This window comes from Chenopodium quinoa, unplaced genomic scaffold (assembly GCF_001683475.1).
Source record: "Chenopodium quinoa cultivar QQ74 unplaced genomic scaffold, ASM168347v1, whole genome shotgun sequence".
In the NCBI taxonomy this organism is placed as follows: domain Eukaryota; kingdom Viridiplantae; phylum Streptophyta; class Magnoliopsida; order Caryophyllales; family Amaranthaceae; genus Chenopodium; species Chenopodium quinoa.
In genome coordinates this window covers 3,569,064-3,593,134 of record NW_018744626.1, presented here as the reverse complement: position 1 = coordinate 3,593,134, position 24,071 = coordinate 3,569,064, and the positions used below count along the sequence as shown (strand labels likewise).

At 32.2% G+C, this 24,071-nt stretch overlaps 7 protein-coding genes and 1 non-coding gene across 15 annotated transcripts; 3 read left to right on the top strand and 5 right to left on the bottom strand.

Annotated features, from left to right (window-relative positions):
* The first annotated feature begins 389 nt into the window (after positions 1-389).
* LOC110700538 (putative F-box protein PP2-B12) lies at positions 390-4,793 on the top strand. Of its 2 annotated transcripts, none has more exons than XM_021878090.1 (4): positions 390-1,296; positions 2,179-2,270; positions 2,516-2,682; positions 3,220-4,793. In XM_021878090.1, exons 1-4 carry the CDS (start codon positions 991-993, stop codon positions 3,537-3,539), a joined length of 885 nt encoding a protein of 294 aa, XP_021733782.1. In that variant the 5' UTR covers positions 390-990; the 3' UTR covers positions 3,540-4,793. The 2 variants fall into 2 exon arrangements, with proteins under 2 accessions (XP_021733782.1, XP_021733783.1); XM_021878091.1 differs by having other exon boundaries at positions 1,155-1,296; positions 2,199-2,270.
* On the top strand, positions 4,255-4,623 carry LOC110700895 (protein PXR1-like). Its single transcript, XM_021878476.1, has one exon. It carries the CDS (start codon positions 4,255-4,257, stop codon positions 4,621-4,623), a length of 369 nt encoding a protein of 122 aa, XP_021734168.1.
* A 94-nt stretch (positions 4,794-4,887) lies between the features above and the next one.
* On the bottom strand, positions 4,888-8,304 carry LOC110700539 (hypersensitive-induced response protein 1-like). Of its 3 annotated transcripts, none has more exons than XM_021878094.1 (6): positions 8,163-8,304; positions 6,818-7,018; positions 6,393-6,513; positions 6,200-6,291; positions 6,019-6,115; positions 4,888-5,632 (listed from the first exon to the last, which is right to left on the bottom strand). In XM_021878094.1, exons 2-6 carry the CDS (start codon positions 7,004-7,006, stop codon positions 5,268-5,270), a joined length of 864 nt encoding a protein of 287 aa, XP_021733786.1. In that variant the 5' UTR covers positions 7,007-7,018; positions 8,163-8,304; the 3' UTR covers positions 4,888-5,267. The 3 variants fall into 3 exon arrangements, with proteins under 3 accessions (XP_021733786.1, XP_021733785.1, XP_021733784.1); XM_021878093.1 differs by having other exon boundaries at positions 6,929-7,013; positions 8,163-8,303; XM_021878092.1 differs by having other exon boundaries at positions 6,929-7,018; positions 8,163-8,302.
* Positions 8,305-8,766: 462 nt separating this feature from the next.
* LOC110700537 lies at positions 8,767-10,370 on the bottom strand. The gene is made up of 2 exons (XM_021878089.1): positions 10,118-10,370; positions 8,767-9,447 (listed from the first exon to the last, which is right to left on the bottom strand). Exons 1-2 carry the CDS (start codon positions 10,253-10,255, stop codon positions 9,004-9,006), a joined length of 582 nt encoding a protein of 193 aa, XP_021733781.1. The 5' UTR covers positions 10,256-10,370; the 3' UTR covers positions 8,767-9,003.
* A 2,772-nt stretch (positions 10,371-13,142) lies between these two features.
* LOC110700534 (cell wall protein RBR3-like) lies at positions 13,143-23,968 on the top strand. Of its 4 annotated transcripts, XR_002507231.1 has the most exons (14): positions 13,143-13,561; positions 13,901-14,919; positions 15,000-15,143; positions 15,223-15,324; positions 15,404-15,550; positions 15,631-15,723; positions 15,803-15,865; positions 15,946-16,053; positions 16,142-16,207; positions 16,287-16,349; positions 16,428-16,517; positions 22,035-22,365; positions 22,719-22,841; positions 23,175-23,968. XR_002507231.1 is itself a non-coding variant. In XM_021878086.1 (12 exons), the coding sequence occupies exons 2-12, from the start codon at positions 14,350-14,352 to the stop codon at positions 16,731-16,733; spliced, it is 1,560 nt and encodes a 519-aa protein (XP_021733778.1). In that variant the 5' UTR covers positions 13,143-13,561; positions 13,901-14,349; the 3' UTR covers positions 16,734-16,830. The 4 variants fall into 4 exon arrangements, 1 of the variants encoding a protein (XP_021733778.1); XR_002507232.1 differs by lacking the exon at positions 22,719-22,841 and having other exon boundaries at positions 22,108-22,365; positions 23,175-23,967; XR_002507230.1 differs by lacking the exon at positions 22,719-22,841 and having other exon boundaries at positions 23,175-23,967.
* On the bottom strand, positions 17,048-18,617 carry LOC110700535. Its single transcript, XM_021878087.1, has 5 exons — positions 18,274-18,617; positions 17,988-18,147; positions 17,586-17,858; positions 17,283-17,489; positions 17,048-17,187 (listed from the first exon to the last, which is right to left on the bottom strand). The coding sequence occupies exons 1-5, from the start codon at positions 18,357-18,359 to the stop codon at positions 17,071-17,073; spliced, it is 843 nt and encodes a 280-aa protein (XP_021733779.1). The 5' UTR covers positions 18,360-18,617; the 3' UTR covers positions 17,048-17,070.
* On the bottom strand, positions 18,676-20,605 carry LOC110700536. 2 transcript variants are annotated; one of them, XR_002507233.1, is made up of 3 exons: positions 20,151-20,605; positions 19,971-20,012; positions 18,676-19,874 (listed from the first exon to the last, which is right to left on the bottom strand). XR_002507233.1 is itself a non-coding variant. In XM_021878088.1 (2 exons), exon 2 carries the CDS (start codon positions 19,307-19,309, stop codon positions 18,851-18,853), a length of 459 nt encoding a protein of 152 aa, XP_021733780.1. In that variant the 5' UTR covers positions 19,310-20,012; positions 20,151-20,605; the 3' UTR covers positions 18,678-18,850. The 2 variants fall into 2 exon arrangements, 1 of the variants encoding a protein (XP_021733780.1); XM_021878088.1 differs by having other exon boundaries at positions 18,678-20,012.
* Positions 23,791-23,863, bottom strand: TRNAA-AGC. Its single transcript has one exon. It is a non-coding gene; the product is annotated as a tRNA-Ala (tRNA).
* Positions 23,969-24,071: the final 103 nt, after the last annotated feature.

The window sequence follows — 24,071 nt, the reverse complement described above, 5'->3', positions numbered from 1 at the left end:
TAGCTTTTATAGTTTTTACGCATATAGATATGAAGTTATGTACGTTTTAAAAATTGTCTTGAACACCGTGAAAAGTCAAATGGGACAAAGAAAAAGGGAATAGAGGGAATGTATCAATATCAATCATGGAGAACTTGATAAGGCACTTTTGATTTTCAAGGTTGAACTTTGGTCGTCATTAGATTAAGAGCATATAAAAATATATTCTATTCGTTTTATATTAATCACAACACTTTGATCAGTACACAAGCCGATTCACAACTTTGACCATAATATTTATAATTATATATATTAACAACTGTAAAAGCTTGATCTAATGAAAATATATATATAAAGACGACTAATCCAAAAATATATTACAGTGTTTTTATAAATTAATAAAAATAAAATATAGAGTCAATGTAAACATATGAATAGACTATGTATGTTTAAAAAGTGTGTTGTTTGTTTGGCCATGCGTTGTCTGACAGACTGACACATACATAATATGACCTGTCTCACTGTCTAACTAAATAACCTCTGACCAGTAACCATGACTGATCGAGTAACCTCGACAGCACATGAAATTTTGTTTTGTTTTCACCTAAATTATATCGTAATTGTCAAAACTATTCATCCTCCTCAAAATAGAATAAATAAATAAATAAAACTATTCATTAAAACTGTTGAATTTAGGCTTTAGGGACCACATACAAGATACAACTATTTTATGTGAACCTTTTTAATTAATGAATTACGTTAGTTGATTAGTCATGTCGACAATTTTGGTCGTGGGTTAATTATGGATGGGTGTAAAACTCTTCTAAACTCTAAAGACCACCAAAAAAAAAAAAAAAAAAAAAAAAAGACCCAAGCGGGGGCTGCTGACTCGACTTAAGAGGCATAAGAGCAATTAAAATAAGACTTGGTTCATTTATTCCCTCCTTTTTCCTTAACTTCATTTCTTGTTAATCCCCTTAAAAAGGCAAAAACCCCAAAAATCTTAAAAACATGTCTTTGTCAAGTACAAGCTTCATAGACTTACCTGAAGAATGTCTTTCGCAAATCCTTTCTTTGACGACGCCCACCGATGTCATCCGATCATCGGCGGTGTCAAAGCAGTTTTTAGCCGCCTCCGAATCCGATTTAGCTTGGGAGAAGTTTATTCCCTTAAACTGTGATCACTTCATCGACGACCAATCGTTCACACAGCTTGTACATGGTCAACGACAACAACAAGAACAAATTGTTTCAAAAAAGGAACTCTATTTTCGCCTTTGCCGATCTCCTATACTCTTGAACAATGATTGCTCTAAGGTAATTACTACTCCTTTCATTCCTTAATTAGATTCCTACTTTTCTTATTATGTGATGTATAAATGTTAGAAATAGGAATCTAATAAAAGGATTTTATTTTTTTTTGTTTTTTTTTGCATTTTAATTAGTTTTTGGATAAGTTTTGAATATCTGAATTTTTGGATTTTCAATTTCTACACCTGATTATTAATTACTCTTATATTTCCGCTTTCTGATTGGTCTTTGTATGAGGTAGCAATTTTATATTAAATTAAACACGTATAAAATTTCTAAAAAATTAAGTTTTTTTTTTTTTGAAGATGATATTAATAGAGATAATTTTGACTAGGGTAATGTTATATGCAGCATATAAGTATTTAATATATTTCCCTTTTAGTATTAAGTTGAAAATTTATCGACAATTCACGAGTAAATTGGTGATGTAAATATTTATTCATTTTCTTTTCTTTTCATTTTTAGCTTCTTATATACCGTTTTTAAGACTGCATATATTTTTTTCCTTTTGACTATTACATATGGATAAAAGAGAATCCCGTATTTCCAAATAATTGAACTTGTAAGAGTTGTAACTTTTAGGTTGAAACTACTTGCAAATTTGTAATCATAGTCAGTCAGGTGGGGTCCATTCAACAAAATTTAATTGATCCTAGTACCATGTTATTATTTTCCAACACGTTTATTTGGGGAAAAAATACTCCGTAATGTATACACGTGGTAAAAGATACTCCGTAATAAGTTTTACTAATTCTTTGGTCATGTTGAGTCATGAGCCGAATTTTAGTCACGTAGCACAATTTTATTACTCCACTTGGTAATATACTGATTTACTCTGTACATGTTAATTTTTGGCTGCATAACATAGAGATTTCCTTGGATTTATAGACTGGAAAGAAATCCTACAGGCTTGGTGCAAGGGCTCTGAATATAGCTTGGGGAGGCACCCATCAACACTGGAAATATGTACCGAGATCAAGGTTTTTCTTCTTCTCATTCTAGTTTCTACATATGCAAATACACAATATTCTATTTTTAACTGAACTTATCTTAATTCATTTTAATTGTAAATTGTACTATACTTGATTATCCCTTATAGTAAAAATTAAGGGAACAGAGCATAGTCTTAGACTCTAATACGTATGCGACTACTCTGTATATATGTTAATGTATGATCACTCTTAGATAAAGTGCCTCTTAATGAGAATGCATGATCTTTTTGTAGGTCCTTAGAGATTGTTGAGCTCTATACAGACTATGATGAATGTCGTCTAGAAATAAAAGGAAGAATACACACCAAATTCCTATCGCCAGATACAACATACGCCGTGTATTTTGTGTTCAAGACAGATGCAGATGACAATCATGCTTATAGATTTGAACATATACCAGTTAGAGATGGCAATGGATCGGATTCGGATCGGGTGGAGCTTCACCCGCATCCATTGATTACTTTAATCGCTCCATCCATCATCCGCTTCACCCATCATCCATATCCGTCCGTCCATCATCCGCGAATGAAACGGGTGGAGCGGATGATTAATGGATAAGTATTAAAATGGAAAAAAAACTCACATAAACTCTAAATTCGGTTATTTGTACAATAACTTTTTTTATTTTATTAATTAAAAATGAAACAATAACAATATATGTTTGAAAAATTAATTTGCAACATAAAAAATAAGTAATTTTCTTGCACATTTCATATTTTATTATTAAAATTCTTAAATTAAAAAATCTAATATATGTTAAATGGGTGGGTGGATGGTTAGCGGATGAAAAAAGTATCATCCACATCCGATCCGATCCATCACCCGCTTCATCCGTCACCCACTTTTCATCCATTTAATTCGGGTTTTCGTCCATATATTTATAGCGGGTGGAGCGGGTTTGTGGATATCCACTTAATATTGCCATCCCTAATACCAGTTATGGTGTCTGTATTTGCAAATTCTGAAGGACTGGCAAATAATTACAACCATCATGGAGTTGTCTTTAACAAATTCTATCTGAAGGCGGCATCAGGAGATTCAGGACGAAGTTTGCGTAGAGATCCTGATGAGCTTCCAGAGGAAAGAGTTGATGGATGGATGGAGATCGAGATGGGCATATTCCATTTTGATTCTAGTGCTAAGGCTGCGGCTGAACAGATGGTATTGGAGATGACACTGAATGAGGTTCAAGGCATCGGTTGGAAGAGTGGTCTTATTGTTCGAGGCATTGAACTCTGGCCTTTAATTGATACATGAGTAGAATTTTACAATTTATGGGGGTTTGATTCGTAAAATGATATGGCATACGGTTAGAATCAGGAATGAAATCATAATGTTATGGGTTTAGAACTTGATTCTTGCTATATGTTTGGGTTGATTCAAGATGAAGTATAAAGTATTTTTTTTTCTTTTATTTGATACCTAAAAGTATTGGTATGAATAAACCCACCTCCCCTTATGCTTTGATTGAGATAGTATTCTTAAAATCATAAACCAATCACAAAGTAATTCTAAACTCATTTACATAACTAGACTCCATGAACCAAACACCCCCTAAGAATAGAATGTCGTTAACACTCTACTACTCTAGTAACAACATTGTAATAAAAAGAAAGGGTCCAAGCCGTTTTAAAAATAGTACAATTAAAAGAATTTCCGATAAGGCGATAATATCGTTCCTTAAGCCCTTTATTATTTTGCCTACAAAAAGATTGACCAAATTGCATTCCACAATGTACTTCAAAGTTCAAACCAATGGGCATTCACATTTTCAGGAAAAAAACCTCTTCTCAGGCCATTGATTAATTTGTACTTCATGAAAAGCTAAAAATAGGTGTTAGCCTATAAAAAGAATAACAACTTATACATAATAAACAAGAGGATTTTTATTTTCGAATCTAATTCCAAAGATAAGTAAATCAACCAGGAAAATCTACAAGAATTATATAATATACTTTCATTTTTCATAATCATGGGAGGAACAGAGGAGGAGATTAAGCAGAAGCACCAAGACGGGGAGGGAAAAGAATGTGAGAAAGTCGAAGAAAAAGTCGAAGAGAAAGTTAAAGAAAAGAAGAAGAAAGACAAGGAAAGCAAGGAAAAAGGTGATAATAATCAAGAACACAGCAAAGAAAAGGGTGGTGGAAAAGAGAAGAAGAAAAAGAACCCTGAAGATAAGAAGGATCCATCGAAACTTAAGCTCAAGCTCGAGAAAATCGACACTAAGATGCGCGATCTGGCAGCTAAGAGAGAGGAGATCCTGAAATCCATTGAAGAAGCTGAAAAGAATGCAGTTGCTAACCCAAACAAGGAAGATGATCCTGATCTCAAACAAGACTAATAAATTACAAACGAGTTACCCTCTAAAGCTGACAATTTTTGAAATTTATACTGTAGTATATTCTCCCTCCCCTTTAGCTATCAGATAGTACTTGTATAATGTATCTATACTGCACAGAAATTTTCAGTGACATTTTATGATGATATTTAATAAAATTTCCGTTCCTCGAACGAAACCCCAGCCCAGGCTAGCATGCCATTGTCCCTCTATATTTTTCCACCTTTGAGATTTGTAGAAACTGTGTTAAGAGATCTAATTCTGCCAAAATTGGATTAAAAAAAATAATAAAATAAAAATAAAAAATAGCAGCGGCTAACAGTGCTAACTACAATCCTTATTTAGCCTTCAAAATCATAATAATATGGCAATCATAAAAGCAGGCAAAAAATTACTATTGGAGATAAATGAAGTTATTACCAAATTGTATATGTATAAATTGTTTCATTAAGTACGAGAAAACAAGGAAAAAAAACTTCAGCAAATAGCCAGGTCATATCAACAATTTTAGCTATCATTCCCATATACTCCTATGATTAACTAAGAGCATTGAAGCAATATGAACAAATTATGCACAATATTCAGATCAGAATACCTTCCACACTTTCTGACAAGTTAGAACTTTACTTTTTTTACTTTTCTGGCCATCATTGATGCATATTTTGAGCCTGGAGAAGCCCATTGCGAATTTGAGAAGCCACATCACGAACTGCACCAGGTCCATGCGGAATGAAGACTGTTGAAGATTTAGATGATGATGCTCCAATGTCCTTCATGGTGTCGAAATATTGGGTGACTAAAACCATATCCATGACATCCTTAGCACTGGTCCCAGGAACATTTTCTGAAAAGCCAAGCACACTGTCTCTTAGACCATCTACAATGGCCTGACGCTGACGAGCAATACCCATTCCCGAGAGGTACTTGGATTCAGCTTCACCCTCAGCTCTCTTAATCTGTAAGATTTTTTCGGCCTCTGCTTTCTCATTGGCAGCCACCCTCAGTCTTGCAGCTAAAAATTGGGAAGTGATTATAGCAAGAATGAGAATTTATTTTGCCTAATATTTTTCAGCAACTGAACTAAGAACATCATTGATCCTTCACTCTCCCACAACAAAAATTGGGATGGGAGAAAAACTATGCTAACATTTGTGAAAAATGATGAGCTCATAAAAATAACTGAAATTGTCAAAAACAACTTATAGATGTGAAGCATTAGCAAGATGCCTGTAGTCATGACTACTTCCTTTGCCTAGCAATCTGACGTATCAGGAAACATATATTGCCTACCAGATTTCAACCAATGGTTTTATACTGCTAGATGATGATACACTACCCAATACAGAAGCTGTTCTACTGTACTACAATGGATAGCTCAAACAGAAAGAGGATAATTACCAGCATTGATCTCATTCATTGCGTGTTTGACATGCTTATCTGGTTCAATATCGACAATGAGTGTTTGGACGATCTCGTAACCATAAGAAGACATTGCCTGTTTGGATAAAGGACACATTAGAGTTGGATATAGAAGGGAGGAAAAGCAAAATTAGACATCAATTACTGTAGCCAAAATAACCTTCTGTAGTTCGTCCTCCACTGCTCTTGCTATTTCATCCTTTTGCTCAAAGACATCATCCAAATTGAGTTTTGGGACACTGGCTCGAATAACTAGGAAATAGAAAAAGGATGGACAGATTGTAGTTAGGTTGAAATTCAGCAACTAGAACAGAAAGATTTATTATAGCATAAAATAGTTAAATTTATTATACCATCATAGACATAGGCCTGAATCTGAGATCTTGTATTGGTTAGTTTGTAGAAAGCATCACTTGCCTTATCAGCCAGGGCACGGTACTGTATAGAGGCAACGACATTGACAAACACATTGTCCTGCACAAAAAAATAGCCTCAATTATACATGATCTCATCAATAAATGCTACAGAAATGTACAGACGTTGAACAGATTACTAAAATGACCTTTAAACATCTCATCAACTGAGCAAAAAGTGAATGCTGCAAAATAAGCCAGGGCACCTAAGAGTTATAACTTCTATTCATTGGTATTGAAACCTAAGCATTCAACTTATCAAAACATATTTCTTTATCAGCTTGATTGAATAAAAGAATATTGCACACAAGCCCATTGACTCGATCTCTGCTAAATTAAGAAGATACAGTTTTGTTCATACCAACATTAGTTTTTGTCTCACTTTTCACATCTAATTGTTGCAACCTCAGTGTAAGATATCCAGCAATGCTACTCCCGAAAATCCAAGGAACAAAGTGGCATCCTGGCTCAAGTACCTCAGAAAATCTGCCAAAATTCTCCTTAATAGCAACTTTTGATTGCCCAACTTGTGCACAGCAAAATAAGTTGCCCATTTTCAGTCTATCCTGCACAATTGGTTTCGTTGAACTGCTGGTTATGCTTTCAAGAACTAATATGCACAAGGACCCAGTATAATCACATCTGTTTATCTTTATTTCTTTATTTACTTAAAACTTATGCCAAGTGTATCATCTTACCATACAGAGATATCACGAAAATGTAGCATAAACCATATCAATTGTAGTAAGACTACGAAAATTACAATATAAACAAACCAACAATATGACCCAGATAACTTAAAATACCTTCAAAGTTCAAATAAGAGTGAAAACGATAGAAGAAAGCACCAGACTACAGCAGGGAAGCAAACGATTTAAGACAACTTTGATTGACAACTGCATACAACATAAGAAAACAGATTGTATAGCTAACACTACAAAGTGCACTACAATATCATAATTCCAAACTTCCATTAACTTTATAGGGACAACTCGACTTGATAATTTCCAACGTCTATCTCTCTCCAGTAATTCAAGTTTTTTCTCCATTCTGCTTTTTTATTTTTACTTAGAATTGAGTCCATTGAGTCATTGACCCCATACTTTTATACCCCGAACTCGATCACATAAACCGGGACTTCCTCATACCCTTTGCTCCCAAGCCCTATTAAACATGCATTGCTTATCATAATCATCATTGTACATTCCCTTTCTTTCGTCGGCAACCACGGGGATAATGCGATTCTTAACACAGTCATTGTTAAACACAATCTTTTATGCAGAAGGGTATTCAAATTCATTCACAAATTTTCAAAACACAGATCAATAGGGGCAATTCAGATGGAACAAACAGTCATAATCATAACTCATACACAATCCTTGAAGAGTAAAATATACACCCTAATTGTTGATCAAGAAATAAATTCGTCGATCAATCTTAAAAGACCTAATCATATCGCAAATTCATAATTCTTGAAGACTAAAAAATACACCATAATCCAATAAATTAAACCCTACACTGTAAAAATAAGATTGGGTAGTAGTAGTATGAGGATCATAATTAAAATCCAAATTAGAAGAGGAATTTTGACAAACAGTTGGCATGCATCAATAGATTTTACACAGAGTTGGACTAAATTGCAGGAAAATAAACTCAAATTAGCATCTGAATTCCAAAATCATGAAGAACAGCAGTGAATTAAGAGCGTACCTCGCTGAGAAATCGAAATTGCGATTGAGTTTTGATTGTTTAGGGAAGGAAGGAAGTGTTTAGGGTTTAACGTACAATTGAAATGACTCAAGAAGATTATCACAGCAAATAAAGGGAGAGACCACTTTCCTTATTAACGGAGTACAAATTTATGGCGCTTAAGGATTAACAATTCGGTTTGCATGACACAACATAAATAATTGTGTTATTTTGATAATATTTGTCATTTTTTTACCTTTAATTAAACTTTAAAGGGTCAAAATGATTCTAATGGTATGTTCACATTTATTGAACTGAGGTGAAGAAGAATAGAGCTGAAATAAATATTTTATGAGAGAAGAAAATTAGGAGCTGAATTGAACTGAAATTAAGCTAGAGTGAACAAGTCCTAAAACGTTAATAGAGTAAATTTTAAACTTTTGATGTGCACCTTATTTAGTATTGAGTATGTTAAATTTAAAAGTTACAACTTACAAGCTAAAAATGACATCAATCTACTCCAAGTTGTTGGGCTAAAACCATATAATATGATGAGTTCCAGAGCTTTATAAATGTCATTACAAAAAACAAGATGCATTTTCAATAGTGTGCAAACTTGCAAACCTACCATAAACCTTCAAATATCCTCTATATATGTTGTCCAAAATTCATACATATAAATTCAATCCATAGTAGTCAAGAGTCCTAATTCTTGCTTACAAATGCACAAAAATTCTCAAACAAACATGTTCTTGTTTTTTTTTAACCAAATTGTCACACTTCTCCCTCTAATCTATAACTCCAACCATGCACTAACAACATATTCATCATATACATACAATGATACAAACACAATAACAACTCAATCAGCTTCTTGTAACCCATCCAAAACCACAGACCCAATAAACAACCCTGCAGCCCCAGCAAAAAGAGTGCCAGCAACCACGGCTTGAGTCGCCACAAGGGCAGTAGAGTCATCCGGGATAAGAACAACAGCTGCAATCGCGGCTACTAGCAAGGGCAATGACGCGGATGCTAAGGCCGCAGGAGACAAACTAGCGAAATTCTCCAATAAACTCAATAACCCCAAATCCTCTGCCTTTGATAGCACCCCTAGTTTCTCAATGGAAGATAGTGTAAATCCAAGATCCTCTGCCTTTGATAGTAATCCAGCTTTCTCAACATTGCTAAGAACTTTTCGATTCTCTATCTTCTTGAATACATCTACTTGTACCTCTTCACTGCCTTCGAAAAATAGTCCTGCTCCAAACCATTGTTTTTTCCATTTTGGATCATACTTGTTCACCTGTTTAAGTACATAAAGTTTCAAAAAGTTGCTTCTACCCAATGTATAATTAATTTTAATAAAGTACTTCTAGTTAAGCAATAGAATTCAACAAAATCTTCAATGTAAATTTAATTAAATTGTTCTTATGGTAATAAGTACAATATAATTTAAATAATCATGTTCTCCTAAGTTATAACTAAGCTATGTTCGATAAACTTTCTTTAATGTCACAAAAACCAAAATTTCTAGTTATAATAACAAAAAAAAAAATCCGACTAGCTGCAATAAAATTCGCATTCTCAAAGGAGATGTAAAGTGTAATGCAATCTTTAATAGGTGTATAATAAAAATTTCGTTTAGAGTGATGTCAACGAGATTCAATCACTATTCTTATGTAACAACTTGCTAACTTTATCATGATTTATGAAAACACGTAAATACAAAGACAAGAAAGCAAGGAAAAACAAATCAATATGGCCCTTAATTATACTTGTACCATTACATGATTAGTATGTAATCAAACCCTTAAGGCCTTATACTATTGAAAATTGAGAATTAATCTAGGTAAAACTAGATTATACTAAGTATAACATAAAATTAATCAAGAAAACCCTGCAAAATTAATACTTGTATAAAGAACATGAAATTAAGCATAACATAATAAAAATAAAAATAAAGTAATAATTACCTTCTTCTGTGATGCCATAGCAAGGATTGTGAGATTTCTAGGAGAGGTAGAGGAGAGAGAAAATGGAGGTTGAGCATATTTTACAGACTTTCCAAAATAGGAAGTTGAAGCAGCAGCAATGTTTGCTATTGCTGCCATCTTTGCTTCAAAGATTGTTGATCAAATTATTGCCTCAATTTGTTTTCTTTTCTTTTTTAATCTTTCAAAATTCAATGATCTTGTGTATTCCTCACACCCACATACTGTAATCTTTCTCTAGATGACACCAGCCAATCATGTTGCAGAAGGTCTATCTATATTTTCAGTGTTTTATTACACGTGGCGTGATATAGTTGGTTCTTGAACATTTACTAACTTTCTAATTTTAGACTTTTTTCCAAAAAAAAATAAAAAAAAAATAAAATAAAATAAAAAAACCTATCCATTTAGTAAATAGGGAAATTGTATGTAGTGGAGTTTTGATAATTGTTGATTAGAGTTGAATAAACCAATCAAAGTGGTATAATGAGGATATTAACATAATGTTATTTGCTAGAACCCAAACAATTATACAAAGTGGAGTAAGATGAGATAAGATAAAGTAGGGAAGCTACTAAGGTGCATAAAGTGTTAGTCGACATCTCAATTGAAATAAAAATTACTCCTTATAGTTGACTAATTATTTTATGCAAGTGAGTTGGAAAGACTAAAAGAGTGCCGAAAACTTAAAAGTAATATTTAAGTAGATTTTTTAACTAATAATTTGTCAAAAGAGGCGAAAGCTTAAGAGCATTACTTAGTACCTAAAATGAATAGTAGGAAGTTTAAATCTTATATTCCCTCTATTACATAACTAATAATTGTAATATTGGATAATGGATATGATACATAATCATATGAAACTTATACTTGGATCGTTATCAAATAATAAAGTGTAACGATATTATGAAATGAACTCAAAAGGAAGGTGTTGTGTAATTAGGGATGTCAGCCCGCCCCAGTGGGGCGGGGATGGGTCTTGGTTTGGTGGGTGGTGGGGCGGGGATGAGGATAAAAATCACGCAAATTATAATATGCACCCTTATGCACACAGAACTACGTGCACCACCAATAGGGCGCTGCCACGTAGCTGCTTCTTCCTAGCTGTTTGTTTCCTTATTTTTGCAACGTATTTCCCGCGTTCTTTCCTTTTTCAATCCTTTCCTTATTTCTCCATTTTTCCTTTTCAATTATCATTCAAAATTTTCTCTCGTTGATTTTCTCTCTCCTCTAGTTTTCTCTCATCAATTTTCTCTCTCAGTTACTTTCTCTTTTCGATTAATTCAGTGCTCTTCTCACCATTGTTGATTGCTCTTTTTTTGCCATGGATTTGATTTCTGTGCCTGAAGTTCTTGATAGTGGAGGTAAGATTTCTGAATTTGATTAATTTTCATTAATTAGGTTTTTTCAATGTGATTTTTGAGCAACTTTTAATTATTGCTAATTATTTGAAGTTATAATTATCGTTTGTTTTTAATTCATTGTATAATTAGGTTTTATTTAGTTGCTTATATTTGAGATGAGATTGTGATTTTTTTATTTTATAGTTATTAGGTTTGTTATTTTCTTGAATATGATTCTGAACATTGAATAATTTTTAGTTTTAATTAGTTGTATTTTCTATTGATTTATTGATGAACTAATCACATTATTGATCTATTATTTTTAATCTTCTGTAATTTTTTATTAGATTTTGATTAATATGATTCTGCAGTAGTATTATAATATTTTGTGTTGATTTTCATCATTTTTTGATTAATCTGTTCATTAATTCTTGATTTTGAACTTTCGCCTCTTTTGATTTCTTGCTGAACAATTTATGTCCAGATAATATTGCATAATATGATTTTGTTCAAAGTGTTTTGAATTTGATTTCTGATTTATGAATTTTTATATGATTTTGAACATTGCATAATATTTAGGTTTAATTAGTTGTATTATTCAATTTATTAATTGATGAACTAATTAAATTATTGATCAATTTACGATTAGCTTCTAGAATTTGTTTAAGATATTTTGAGTTCTTATTGTATTTTATTAATTTGTGATGAATTTTATCATTTTTTGATGAATTTAATGAATATTATTTGTTTATAATTCGTATTAGTCGTATTATTAGTATTTTAAATATATTATGAACACTGTCATGTTATTTTTTGAATCTTTATTTTATTATATTGAACCTTTGATTTTATATATATTTTAATATAGAATTGTACAAGTAATTATGAACATCTTATCCTTTTATTTGAACTTTGTTCTTTTATTTTGAACTATAATAATTTTTGTTATGCATTTTGTTTGTTTATTGCAGTTTATAAGTATGAAGTTGTTTATAAGGAAAGTGAAAAGTCTGAATTGCAGTGGAAACAAGTCAACAGTGATGCGGAGGCATATGAAATGTATAATGATTATGCATTTCGGCATGGATTTAGTATTAGGAAAGGGAAACTTCGATATGTTGGTACTTCAAGTGTTTGGAGAGGCAGAAATTATGTATGTCCAAATGCTGGTTTGAAGGATACTTCTTCCAAGGTGCCTAGGAAAGATTCTAAGTTGGATTACCGTACATGTTGTGAAGCTTAAATTGATTTTGTTATTGATGAGAAAGGAGTTTGGACTGATGTTAAACACAATATGGATCACAATCATGCTATGATACCTGTTGAGAAAAGACATCTCCTTAGGTCTCAAAGGAAAATTCAAGGTGAGCATTTTTAGTTCATAAGTACTATGAAGGGTAGTGGGGTTAGGGTTACGGATTCTCTTCGTGCTTTAAGGAAAGAAGTTGGTGGATCTCCTAATCTATGCTACACTGTTACTGATGTTTACAACGCTTTAGCTACTGAAAAAGTCGGTAGATTAGAAGGTGGTGATTGTAATGCTTTGAACAAGTCTTTTGCTGCAAGACAAGCCAAAGAGAGTGACTTTTATTATGAGTTTGAGGTTGATGGAAATCATGTCCTTTGTAGTGTATTTTGGAGGGATGGAAGAATGCAAAGGGATTATGAAGCTTTTGGTGATTTGATGGTGTTCGATACCACCTATAGAACTAACAAATATGGCATGATTTGTGCCCCTTTTGTTGGTATGAATCATCATTGTAATAATGTCATGTTTGGAATGGGTTTTGTTCTTGATGAAAAGACCAGCAGTTTTGTATGGTTGTTTGAGGCTTTTATGAGATCTATGGGAGGATGTCGAGACCCCATAACCTTAATGACTGATCAAGCCCCTTCAATTGCTGCAGCAATTCGACAAATTTTTCCAAGCACTCGGCACCGTTTGTGCACTTGGCACCTTGGTGAGAATTCAAAGACCAACATAGGAGGACTCAGAATGAATATTAAAAGGGTTTCCAGAAGTATTCGATTATTTGCTTAAGTACTGTGAAAGTCCTACTGAATTTGAACATTACTGGCCAAGGTAAGCTTTCTTTAATATTATTTGAACCTTTTAGTTTATGTTTTGAACTTTTTTATTTGATATCTGAACTATTACATTTACATATTTGCGGACTTAATTTTATTGAATTTATCCTGATTTGTTTCTTTTTGAACATTAATTTTATATATTTGAATTAAATGTATTAAGTTTTGAACCTTTCTAGAAATATGAACTATTTATTATTTATTTTCAACATTTTTACTTTTCTTGTTTAACAAGTGTATGTGAATAGTATTATTTATGTTTTGAACTTTTGTTTCTGTAATTTGAACAACTATATTATCATTTTGTTTATTGATTTGTTGTTTTTTTTAATAGAATGATGACAAAATACAAGTGTTCAGAAAATGATTGGTTAAATCACTTGTATGATATTAAAGAGAAAGGGTGTCCTGCTTATTCAAAAGATTATTTTTCGGGTGGAGTTTTGTCATCCCAAAGGAGTGAAACAACAAATCATTCTGTTTCCAATAGATTGAATAAAACAGATGGTTTGAGTGACTTTTACAGTACCTTTCTTGATGTTATATCAGAGTGGAGGAGTAAAGAAAGTAAGCAAGATTTCCGTTTTTTGAGGGGTAACCGTCATCTTGCAGTAGCTAATGTTCGTTTACTCATACACGCTAGGGAGATTTATACTATTTCTGTGTATGTGGTATTTGAGGATCAATTTGCGAAAGGTATTTCATGTTGTCAAGAGCGAAAGCATGAAGATTATGAGACTATTTTTTATTATGTTTGGAGGCCAAATAAGGACATTATAAGGCATGAAGTTACTTATGAGAAATTCACTTTTAATATCAATTGCACTTGTAAGTATTGGAGTGAGATGGGGTTGTTATGTGGACACTCTCTTCGTATATAATATTCATTGTGTGCAAAAAATACCAGAACAATATATAGTGAAGAGGTGGACTAAGAAGGCTATGTGTAGTCATGTGTCTGATGAAGAGACATGTGAAGATGTTAAAGTTGTTCCTTCTGCTGTTTGGAGAGTTCAAATGGTTAGGAAGTATGTTCAGTTAGTGACATCATGTCAAGAAGATCTTTTAGCAAGAAATGAAGTTGAGTATACTTTTCAAATGTTACGTGAAAAGGTGGAAAGTGTGATGGGTCCAATTCATGTTGATGATGTTGAAGTTGGTGAAGAAGCTAAAGAAGAAGGTGATGAAGAAGGGTTCATAAACAATTCAAAAATAGCTAGAAAAAAGGGTGAGAGAAACTACAGGCCAAAAAGTACTGTTGAGAAAGCATGTCATAAAGCTAAGAGTTGGAAAAAGAAAGTAGATAAATACAAAGATGAAGCCAGAGCTACTGTCCAAAAATTGGTTGTTGAGGTAATTTTGAACCTCTTTTATTTTTATTTGAACTTCTTTTTTTTTTATTGAATAGTTTATAATTTTCTAAAATTTTGTAGGTTTTAGATGATGATGGAGATCCTTTGGTTTATACACATCCAACAACACAAGGACCAAATCTCTCTGTACTTTCTAAGAAAAAGAATGTTCAAAGTAAAAATAGTAAAGCTACTACCAATGCTTCTCATTCATCATCAGCAAATGTAAGTATTTTTTGAATATTTTAATTTTCTTTTTTGAATTGTTTTGTATTATATATGTTAATTTCATTTTTATTTTTAGGTTTTTGGTGACGGGTTCAGAACTGGTTCTCAAGCTTCAAATGGAAAAGGATTCAAAAATAGTAACCCTTCAACTAAATCTACTCAGCAATTTTCAGCTAATGTAATATTTTTTTTTTGAACTTTTGTTGTTATTCTTTTGAACTTTTTTTTATTATATTTTGAACTTGTAAATTTTGTAGGTGTTTGAAGGTGAATCATCCAACAATTTTCCAAGCTCTAATTCTTCTCAGCCATCCTCATCAAAAGCTTCAAATACCTTTTCAACAAATAATGTTCAGCCTTCCTCTAGAAATATGTCAAGATCTACTCCTTCACCTTTTTCAAATGTAATTTTTTTATTGAACTTTTTTAAGTTTTTCTTGAATTTGTGTTATTATTATTCTAAATTAACTTGAATTTTCTGTAGGTTTTTGGTCATCAAGCTTCAACTAATTCTTCTCATGCATCCTCATCAAAAGCTTCAAATTTTTTTCCAACAACTAAGCCACCTTTATCAAATGTAATTTTTTTGCTGAACTTTTTAAGGTTTTTCTTGAACTTTTCTGTTTAGATTCTGAACTATCTTTAATTTTCTGTAGGTTTTTGGTTTTCAAGCTTCAACTAATTTTCCAGCGAGTGTTGCACAGTCTTCTTCAAGAAATGTATGTTTTTCTTGATTTTTCTTATATATATTTTGAACTTCTTTTTTTTTTTTATTACTGATCTTTTGTTATTTTTGTAGGTTTTTGAAGGTCAATTATCTAATAATTTTCCAGGTCCTAATTCTTCTCAGCCATCAGCATCAAAAGCTTCAAAAACCATTCCAAGAACAAATGCTCAGCCTTCCTCTGTAAATTTAACCTCTTTACTCTTAACGTTCTTGACATTTTTTAAAGATAATTTATTAACATGTGTGTGTTTATAATATACGTTTTTAGGTATGTGGATGTCAAGCTAAAAATACAAAATCTTTCTCAAGAGCTACTCAGCCATCTTTATCAAATGTAATTTTTATATTGAACTGATAAATGTATTTTTTGAACTATTTTCCTTAAATTCTGAACTAACCTTGATTTTCTCTAGGTTCATGGTCATCAAGCTTCAACTAATTTTCCAGCAACTGGTTCTCAGTCTTCTGCAAAAATTGTAGCTTTTTTACTGAACTTTCTTTAATTTAATTTAAACGTATTATATTATAATTTGAAGTATATATTTTTATTTTAGGTCTCAAGTGTTTCTCAGGCTAAAAAAAGGAAAGTATCTGAAGTGAATCATAACAGAAGTTTTCGATATGAAACTAGTAAATGGGCTCAAGTAAGTGTGAACATTTTCTTCTTTATTTTGTATTATTGTTTTTTTGTATGATTTTTGGTTTTTTGTTTTTTTTTATCGTTCTTTTAATTTTTGTGTTTTTAGTATTTTGATGCTGGTCGCAATGCAAGGAATGAAGGGTCTCGTGCTTCTGGATATTCTAATGTTTCAAATTATGATGCAATGTTATCAATGTTTGACAAGACAAGTAATTCGTAGGTTTTCAATATATTTGAACACTTTTTCATAGGTTTACAATATGTAATAACATTAAAATGCTTATTAATTTTCAATATATATGAAAAATTTTGCATTATAATTTTATTGTTTTAATTTTTTAATCAAAATAAATATTGACAAACATATTTTATAAAATGAACTACTACAGTTTAATATTTGAACACAAGTTTAATGTCAACATTTACTACAAATATTACATACTTATGTCAATCTCAATCCAAATTAAAAATTCAAAAAACATTTGTCTTCATCAAACTTCAAATTCAAACAAATTACATAAAATCACTGTCTCTTGAAATGTCAATAAACCTAAATATTAATTCTCTTCCATTCTTCTTCTTGCTGCCATTTTCACTCTATATCCTTCTTTTTTGGTGCGGCTTAATATTATTTCGGAACAATATTGCACTCTAAGCTTCCTTATTTGATCAACCTGAACATGCACCTCGAAATTATATAATTATGAACACTATATAAAATGTCTTGAACATAAAAAGAAAACATTTGAACAATATTTTTGAAACTCACATTATTTGCTTTCAAATCACAATTCCATTCTACCAAAGGCTCTGTTGTGTATGTTTCCATATGTTTCATCACATAAACACCACAATTTTTATGATCCAAATTGCTTCTCCATTTCATCTTGATCAAATTAGTCTTGAAACTTAAGACTCTAGCAATATCACTTCCTGTATAATCTTTTGTTCGCATAAAATATGCTAAAGCTTCTAGCTGTAAAACATAATAACATACTTTTTGAACATCTCAACTCAATTTACTGAACACAGTCTAAGAACAAATTGAACAAAAAATAATTTAGTACTTTACCATTTTTTGAGGATTATCTTCATATTTGGTAGATTCTTTGACATTCATTGGAAGCTTCCTGTTGTCAATCAAATCAATTGTTCCATTGTATATGTTGATACATAGCAAGTAGAAGTGCTTAAATGCAGGAACAGGAAAAAAGAATTCCCTATATTTTTTTATGTTGGTGATACCACTATTTGTCATTTCATAGTTCAGTCTTTCTGCAAACTTCTCATGTCTTACTTCTTTTGTGGTGTTCACACTTTTACCCATGTCTGTGCACACAATCAACTGCAATTAACCATTCAAATAATGAACAGTAATTACAAAAATAATGAACACTGAACAAAATAACTGAACAGTTTGTAGAAAAATATTAAATATGGTTTATTTAAGAATATTAAATATATATTTTCTTACGTATGTCATTGTGGAGAAGTAAATGCTATGTTTTTTGCCTTTGGTATTCAGAATATGAGCCAAAGCATCAATAACTGCATTGTCGACCTCTTCATCTGTTCCAAGTGTCTTCATTTCTTCCCTGTTGACACTATTTTCTCCATCATGGTACAATACTTCACTGCCAATACAAGAAAAAAAATATAACAAACTAAGTTAAGCTTCATTTTATTATTTGAACTATATAAATAAATATCTGAACACAGTAAATTAATTTTTGAACAATGAAATTATATTAGAAACTTACTCATTAGGACCTTCACTGAATGCATAATCAGATAAAGGTGCTTGCATTGCACTAACATATTTGAACAAATCCACATATTTAATCATGAATGGGGATTTTAGACAAGCCGGCAATTTTGTAACTTCTCTTCATGGTCTTTTGTTTGCATCAACATCCTGTTTTGTTTTTGGTCTAATGTAACAATATAAAAGTATTGTTAGTTTTTTTGAACTATACATTTATGAAATTGAACTGTATATGAATTGCTAATGAACTTTGATCGAATATATATGTTTTATACAGTTACCCCACTGATTTTTCAGAAACTCCTTTTTCTTTTCCTGCTTCTTCTTTAGATCTGTACATTTGAACATACAAAAAAGACATATGAGCATATAAATATAATTATTTGAACACAGAAAATTAATATAGGAAATATATTATTCAATACTTCATAAATACATTTATATTTGTACTTGTTCTGATTTCATCCAAAATATTTATGCTGACTTTATTAGCTTCTATCCTAGTTGCCCAAAAAATTACAGATTCATTACATTACTTCCAAAATATTTACATATCTTTCACCTTTTATTTTCTACTCTACTGCCCAAAAAATTACATATATATGTTCAGATAGAATGACATTACCCTTGATATTGAAAGTCCTTGAAAGCGGGTTCGTCAAAATATCATCAAGTGTTGCATCATTGGTTGTAAATATATTGGAAAAGTCAGTGGCATCATCAAACATGTCTTCAAAAGGCATATGTGATGACTTTCCATGTGCATCAAGTTCTGGCATTTCAAAAGTCACCTGCTTTGCCTTTCCTTTATCACCACTTTTTGCCACTTCTTTTTCAGGACCTTTCTCTCCTCTACCTATGGTAAGTGTTAGGTAAAGAGTACTTTTCCCAGCACCAGTACTTTCTTCCCTTTGATCTCCACTTGCCATAGGAGGAGCACCACCTACAATAGGACTTTTACTTCCTCCAGTTTGAACATTTGTTGGTGGTGTTGGAGGTTCATCAATTCCCAAATCAAAAGCACTATCCATGTTATAATCCTCCCCTACCTTCTGTTTTCCCCATGCTCTTGTTCTCTCTTTTTGTTTTTTTTTTCTCAGCTTCTCTTCTTTCTGTTTCTTTTTTCTCAGCTTCCTTTTTTTCCAAATACTCTCTTTCAATCTGATCAATAGCCTTCAAGAAAGAAAGCCTCATCTTCACTCAAATTGGAATCATCATTCTTTCTTTTTCCAATAAGACTTTCAACACTTTTGATTATCATGTTGTTAGGGAACAAGTATTTTCCTAGCTTCAGCTTCTCAGTCATTTTGTTATTTATTGTTAGTTGTTCAAAAGAGTATGAAGTGTTGTTCAAAAACATATCAATACATAATTTAAATTGATAAACATGCAAGCAAATATACAAACATAAATACACAATTGTGGGGTTTTCAGTTGATTATTTGGAATTATCCTTCAAAAAAATAACATATATTCACATTAAACAGAAAATATATGAATTAAAAATTCAAAATATACCTTTTTGATGGACTTCCTTCTATATCTTCTAATTTCTTCTTTTTTGGTGTTTTCACATTGAACAACTGACTTAATGTCCTTTCAACATAATTTTGTTTCAAATTAATTTTTAATTTTAAAAATCAGGGTTTAAATTACTCATTTTGTTGGTAATTTGAACAATAAATCACTTACATGTGTTCGTCTTCACCACTAGACGTACTTTGTTTTGATTTTCTACAAAAAAAAACAAAAAAAAAACAAAAAAAAACAAAATTATATCGATGATTTAACATTTCAAATAATTAAAACAACAATAATTTAACAAATTTATCAAAATTCAATCAAAATCAAAGTTATTTGATTGATGTTCACCTTTTTGAAGGTGATTTCGGTGAATCTTCTTCATTCGCCATGGAATTGCAGTAGTTTTTAGAGAGAGAAATTTAGAGTTGATTGAGAAAAATGAAATGAGGAGAGAGAAATGCAAATTAATTTATGAGATGAAAGTTTATAATTTATGAGAAGAGAGAGAATGTTTTAAAATGATTAAAAAAATAATGTGGCGGTTCATTAGCAATATTAGAACGGTTATTTTTAAAAAAAAAAAATTGAAAACATAATGTTTGGGTTGGGCGTGTTTTTTATTTGGGTTGTGTTAATTGGGCCGCGTGTTGGGCTGGAGCATGTAGTTTACTGTGCACCATGGTGCACAGAATACCAATTAATAAAAATCATACCCGCCATGGGTGATGGGGCGGGGGTGGATTTTACATTGTACCCGCCCCGCTCTACCTGCCCCACTTCGTACCCGCCTTACCCCACCTCACACCCACATCTATATATTTTATAAAACAAAATTATATACTTTTATACTATTTTATATATATAAAAAATGTAAAATAAAATAGTAGATATAATAATTTGTAATACACTAATTTTATAACTAAAAAAAGTGAGTAATATTAATAATAATTTTATTTGTTGTAATTTATACGTAATATTAAATATGTTAGATTGTGTATTGGGAGGTGGAGATTAGGCGGGTCTTAGGTGGGGATTAAATGGAGATGGATATCTAAGTGGGGGTGAGACGGGGATGATTTTGGAATTGTACCCGCCGTGGGGATGAGGATGAATTTTGGACCCGCCGTGGGGATGGGGACGGGGATGGGGATGAAAATTTTAGGTAGGGATGGGGATGGGAAGGCCAACATCCGCCCCGACCCGGCCCATTGACATCTCTATGCGTAATTACGAAACAGTGAGTTTTTGGGAGTCAAATTATTTTCCATTAAAACCTAATTTTGTAAGAAAAAAAAAAAAAAAAAAATCTGAACTCACCCCAAAATACTATCAACACATAGAACCAATCTGATTCAGAAAAGCAACAAATGAACTCTCGGTAGTCGGTAATGCTGTCACCATTTCCATTCTCACTCATTCGCAATTCAGATGTCAGCTTGAGTTTGATTTATACCAATTCTGAGTAAAATTTATTGATGCACGCCAACTGTTTGTCGAAATTCCTCTTTCAACTTTGGATTTGATTATGGTGCTTATAGTACCCAATATGATTATTATAAAACAGGGTTATTGCTTACTTTTCTGGATGTTCATGAATTAGGGTTTGCTAGTATTTGACTGCTACTTAACCTTGTTTATAATATAATTATTTATTTTGTTTATATTATATTGATGAAGTTGTTCTTTAGATTATCCAATTTCTCAGTATTGCCACAATGGACCTCCCGGCCGCGGCCTTGGTGGCAAGGGATATCATTTGCAATGACGTTTGTGTTAATTTATGGTGTTTAATAATGTGTTATGGTGTATGAAGGATGAAGTATATAGAAGTATGGGATCTATGCAAAGTAAGAATATGAGAGGCAAAAGAAACACAAAGTATAAAACAAACTTAAAATTACTAGAGAAATAATGTAACTTGTCTTTAGATGAAGGAATTTAGCAATTCAATTTGTCCACTTTACAGCTATTGGAGTATTTTGTAGTGTTCAGTTGTTCATTGAGTTACCTAGCTAAGGTCGTATTCTAAGCATTTTATTTTAACTTTCGCAGTCTTAAAACTTCAAAGAGTCGCATTCTATTGATATTGCAGATGATAAGTTGTACACTACTTAGCAGGGGAAAAAAGTACATGTACTGATGTAATGCTGTATATTATTATACACTTATACAAGGTCATGTTTGCTTGTTCTTGAAAGCATAATCAGCGGTTAAAGTAAACTAACTGTGCAGGATAGATTGAAAATGGGAAATTTAATTTGCTGTGTTTCCTTGTATCCATTGTCCGGTGTGATCGTGCATATAGCTGCTATACCAGTAATTCTGTGGCAATACAGGAAGAAGCATCAACATTAATCTTCAGTTTGGGAGTTGGGGGTGCAAACCAAGCTTTCGGGTTGGGCTTTTTGAAAGTTTTAAAGTTCAAAAGCTTTAGTTTGATCCATGACCTCGGTGGCTTTGATTGTTGTGGCTTCTAACTCAGTCCATTGTTCTTGGGCTTTTGGACACTCTAAAGATATGGTCCTGGGTTTCATGGGCATGGGCGTAGCATGCACCATCTCTGGTGAGTGGACAAAACTGATCCTTCAGATTTTACATAAATTGAATTGGCTTATAATTGCATTGTTTTTTCATCATTTAAATTTTTAATCAAGCTGATAAAGAAATATGATGTATGATTGATAGGCGAGTGCCTAAGTTTCATTGTCTATGAATAGATGCTTTGTACCCTGAAGGCCTTCCCTTTTGATTGTTGCAGCAGTCACAATTTGTTCACGTCTGTCCATTTTGCACTCCTATCAATTTCAAACATTTATATGCGATGTTTTAGGTTCATTCAAGTAATTCATTCCATGTCAGTACTTGGCGGTAGCATTGACTACTAAGATGATGTACAAATGTGGTCCGTTTTTGCAGGACAAAGTATTTGTCTATGTGGTTGAATCTATACAGTTCCATGCCCTAGCTGATAAGGCAAACGATGCTTTCTACAAACTGACTGTATCTCAGTTTCAGACTTTCAGGCCTATGTTTTTGATGGTATAATGAATAATTTACGCTTTATTCTAATTAGAAATCTCTGTTTAAGTTGCTAAATTTCAATTTCACTAGAATTTCAAGTCATTGTACTGAACTCAATTTGGATGATTTTATGAAATTGCAAGAGCAGTAGTTGATTGTATGAATTGGATATTTGGCTTTATTAGTTTTGCACTTTTATAAGATATGAGCATGTAACTTTTCACATATAATAGCATTGTTTTTCTCCTGTTACAATTATTACTGTGCAAGGGAAACCTGATGTCTTGGTTTCAGTCTCTGAAATGTTAAAAAGAAAATTCTCTTGTTCTAACCACTTCCCTTAAATTTCAGTTACTAAACTGAGGGTGGCAGCCAATGACACGGACAGAGGTAAATATAATCTTACAGATTTAAGAGAACTGAGGGTGGAGCTGAATCTAAGTACCTCTCAGGGATAGTATTGGCGTATTGCTCATCAGTGCCATACCATAGTAGATAGTCAAAGAGCGAGACAATGCACTTGGCTTCTCGGAACATGTTCCTGCCTTCCTGTGACCATTGCTAAGGTTGTTATGGTATGGTTCTGTACATATTGTCATATTGAAGCATGTTGGGTTCCTTTATTTTACAAGTGCTTAAGAAATACTACATTATAAGTGCTCAAGTATCGTAGACTGTCACTGAAAACTCCTTGCACTTCATTGAAACATAGAACAAGTAACAGCAAAAGGAGAGATCATACTACAGATTAAGAAGTTGTCAGCTTTAAGTTTGTTGCCCAATTGCACATCTTGATGTCGAATTTTTCAAGCTCTAACTTATGTTTTGATGTCCCGTCAAAAAAAAAAATAATTTATGTTTTGATGTAATCTTGTTATCTTCAGGGTTCTTGTTGTCAAATTGTCTTAAATTGAATGGAAAAATCTTCGGCTGGCTTGCTTTGAAGCCAAAAAAATGGGAAAAATTGTGGAGATGCGGGGTATCGATCCCCGTACCTCTCGCATGCTAAGCGAGCGCTCTACCATCTGAGCTACATCCCCTTGTTGTATAACATAAAGTCTATTAATTAAATAACTTACAAATATTTTCATAAAAATATTCTTCATTTTTGTTTTTGTGAGAGAGAAATGCAACTCATCAAAAAATTTCATTCATTAATCACGACATGTCCCCTGTTTAAATCTATAAGTTGTTTCACCTTGATAAATTTGGAACACAAATCAAGTTGCGAATTTGTAATTAAATCGT

What these genes read in the sequence shown, in the direction of transcription:
- LOC110700538 (XM_021878090.1), top strand. Translation starts at nt 991, where the DNA reads ATGTCTTTGTCAAGTACAAGCTTCATAGACTTACCTGAAGAATGTCTT. An exon ending in TGAACAATGATTGCTCTAAG is followed by an intron (nt 1,297 to 2,178) that starts GTAATTACTACT and finishes TTGGATTTATAG; the next exon opens with ACTGGAAAGAAATCCTACAG. An exon ending in AAATATGTACCGAGATCAAG is followed by an intron (nt 2,271 to 2,515) that starts GTTTTTCTTCTT and finishes ATCTTTTTGTAG; the next exon opens with GTCCTTAGAGATTGTTGAGC.
- LOC110700895 (XM_021878476.1), top strand. Translation starts at nt 4,255, where the DNA reads ATGGGAGGAACAGAGGAGGAGATTAAGCAGAAGCACCAAGACGGGGAG.
- LOC110700539 (XM_021878094.1), bottom strand. Translation starts at nt 7,006, where the DNA reads ATGGGCAACTTATTTTGCTGTGCACAAGTTGGGCAATCAAAAGTTGCT. An exon ending in AAAGTGAGACAAAAACTAAT is followed by an intron (nt 6,514 to 6,817) that starts GTTGGTATGAAC and finishes TTTTTTGTGCAG; the next exon opens with GACAATGTGTTTGTCAATGT. An exon ending in AATGAATGAGATCAATGCTG is followed by an intron (nt 5,633 to 6,018) that starts GTAATTATCCTC and finishes CCCAATTTTTAG; the next exon opens with CTGCAAGACTGAGGGTGGCT.
- LOC110700537 (XM_021878089.1), bottom strand. Translation starts at nt 10,255, where the DNA reads ATGGCAGCAATAGCAAACATTGCTGCTGCTTCAACTTCCTATTTTGGA. An exon ending in CTATGGCATCACAGAAGAAG is followed by an intron (nt 9,448 to 10,117) that starts GTAATTATTACT and finishes GTACTTAAACAG; the next exon opens with GTGAACAAGTATGATCCAAA.
- LOC110700534 (XM_021878086.1), top strand. Translation starts at nt 14,350, where the DNA reads ATGAAGTTACTTATGAGAAATTCACTTTTAATATCAATTGCACTTGTA. An exon ending in TCCAAAAATTGGTTGTTGAG is followed by an intron (nt 14,920 to 14,999) that starts GTAATTTTGAAC and finishes AAAATTTTGTAG; the next exon opens with GTTTTAGATGATGATGGAGA. An exon ending in CTAAGCCACCTTTATCAAAT is followed by an intron (nt 15,724 to 15,802) that starts GTAATTTTTTTG and finishes AATTTTCTGTAG; the next exon opens with GTTTTTGGTTTTCAAGCTTC.
- LOC110700535 (XM_021878087.1), bottom strand. Translation starts at nt 18,359, where the DNA reads ATGATTAAATATGTGGATTTGTTCAAATATGTTAGTGCAATGCAAGCA. An exon ending in ACTTCTCCACAATGACATAC is followed by an intron (nt 17,859 to 17,987) that starts GTAAGAAAATAT and finishes GGTTAATTGCAG; the next exon opens with TTGATTGTGTGCACAGACAT. An exon ending in AAGATAATCCTCAAAAAATG is followed by an intron (nt 17,490 to 17,585) that starts GTAAAGTACTAA and finishes TATGTTTTACAG; the next exon opens with CTAGAAGCTTTAGCATATTT.
- LOC110700536 (XM_021878088.1), bottom strand. Translation starts at nt 19,309, where the DNA reads ATGGATAGTGCTTTTGATTTGGGAATTGATGAACCTCCAACACCACCA.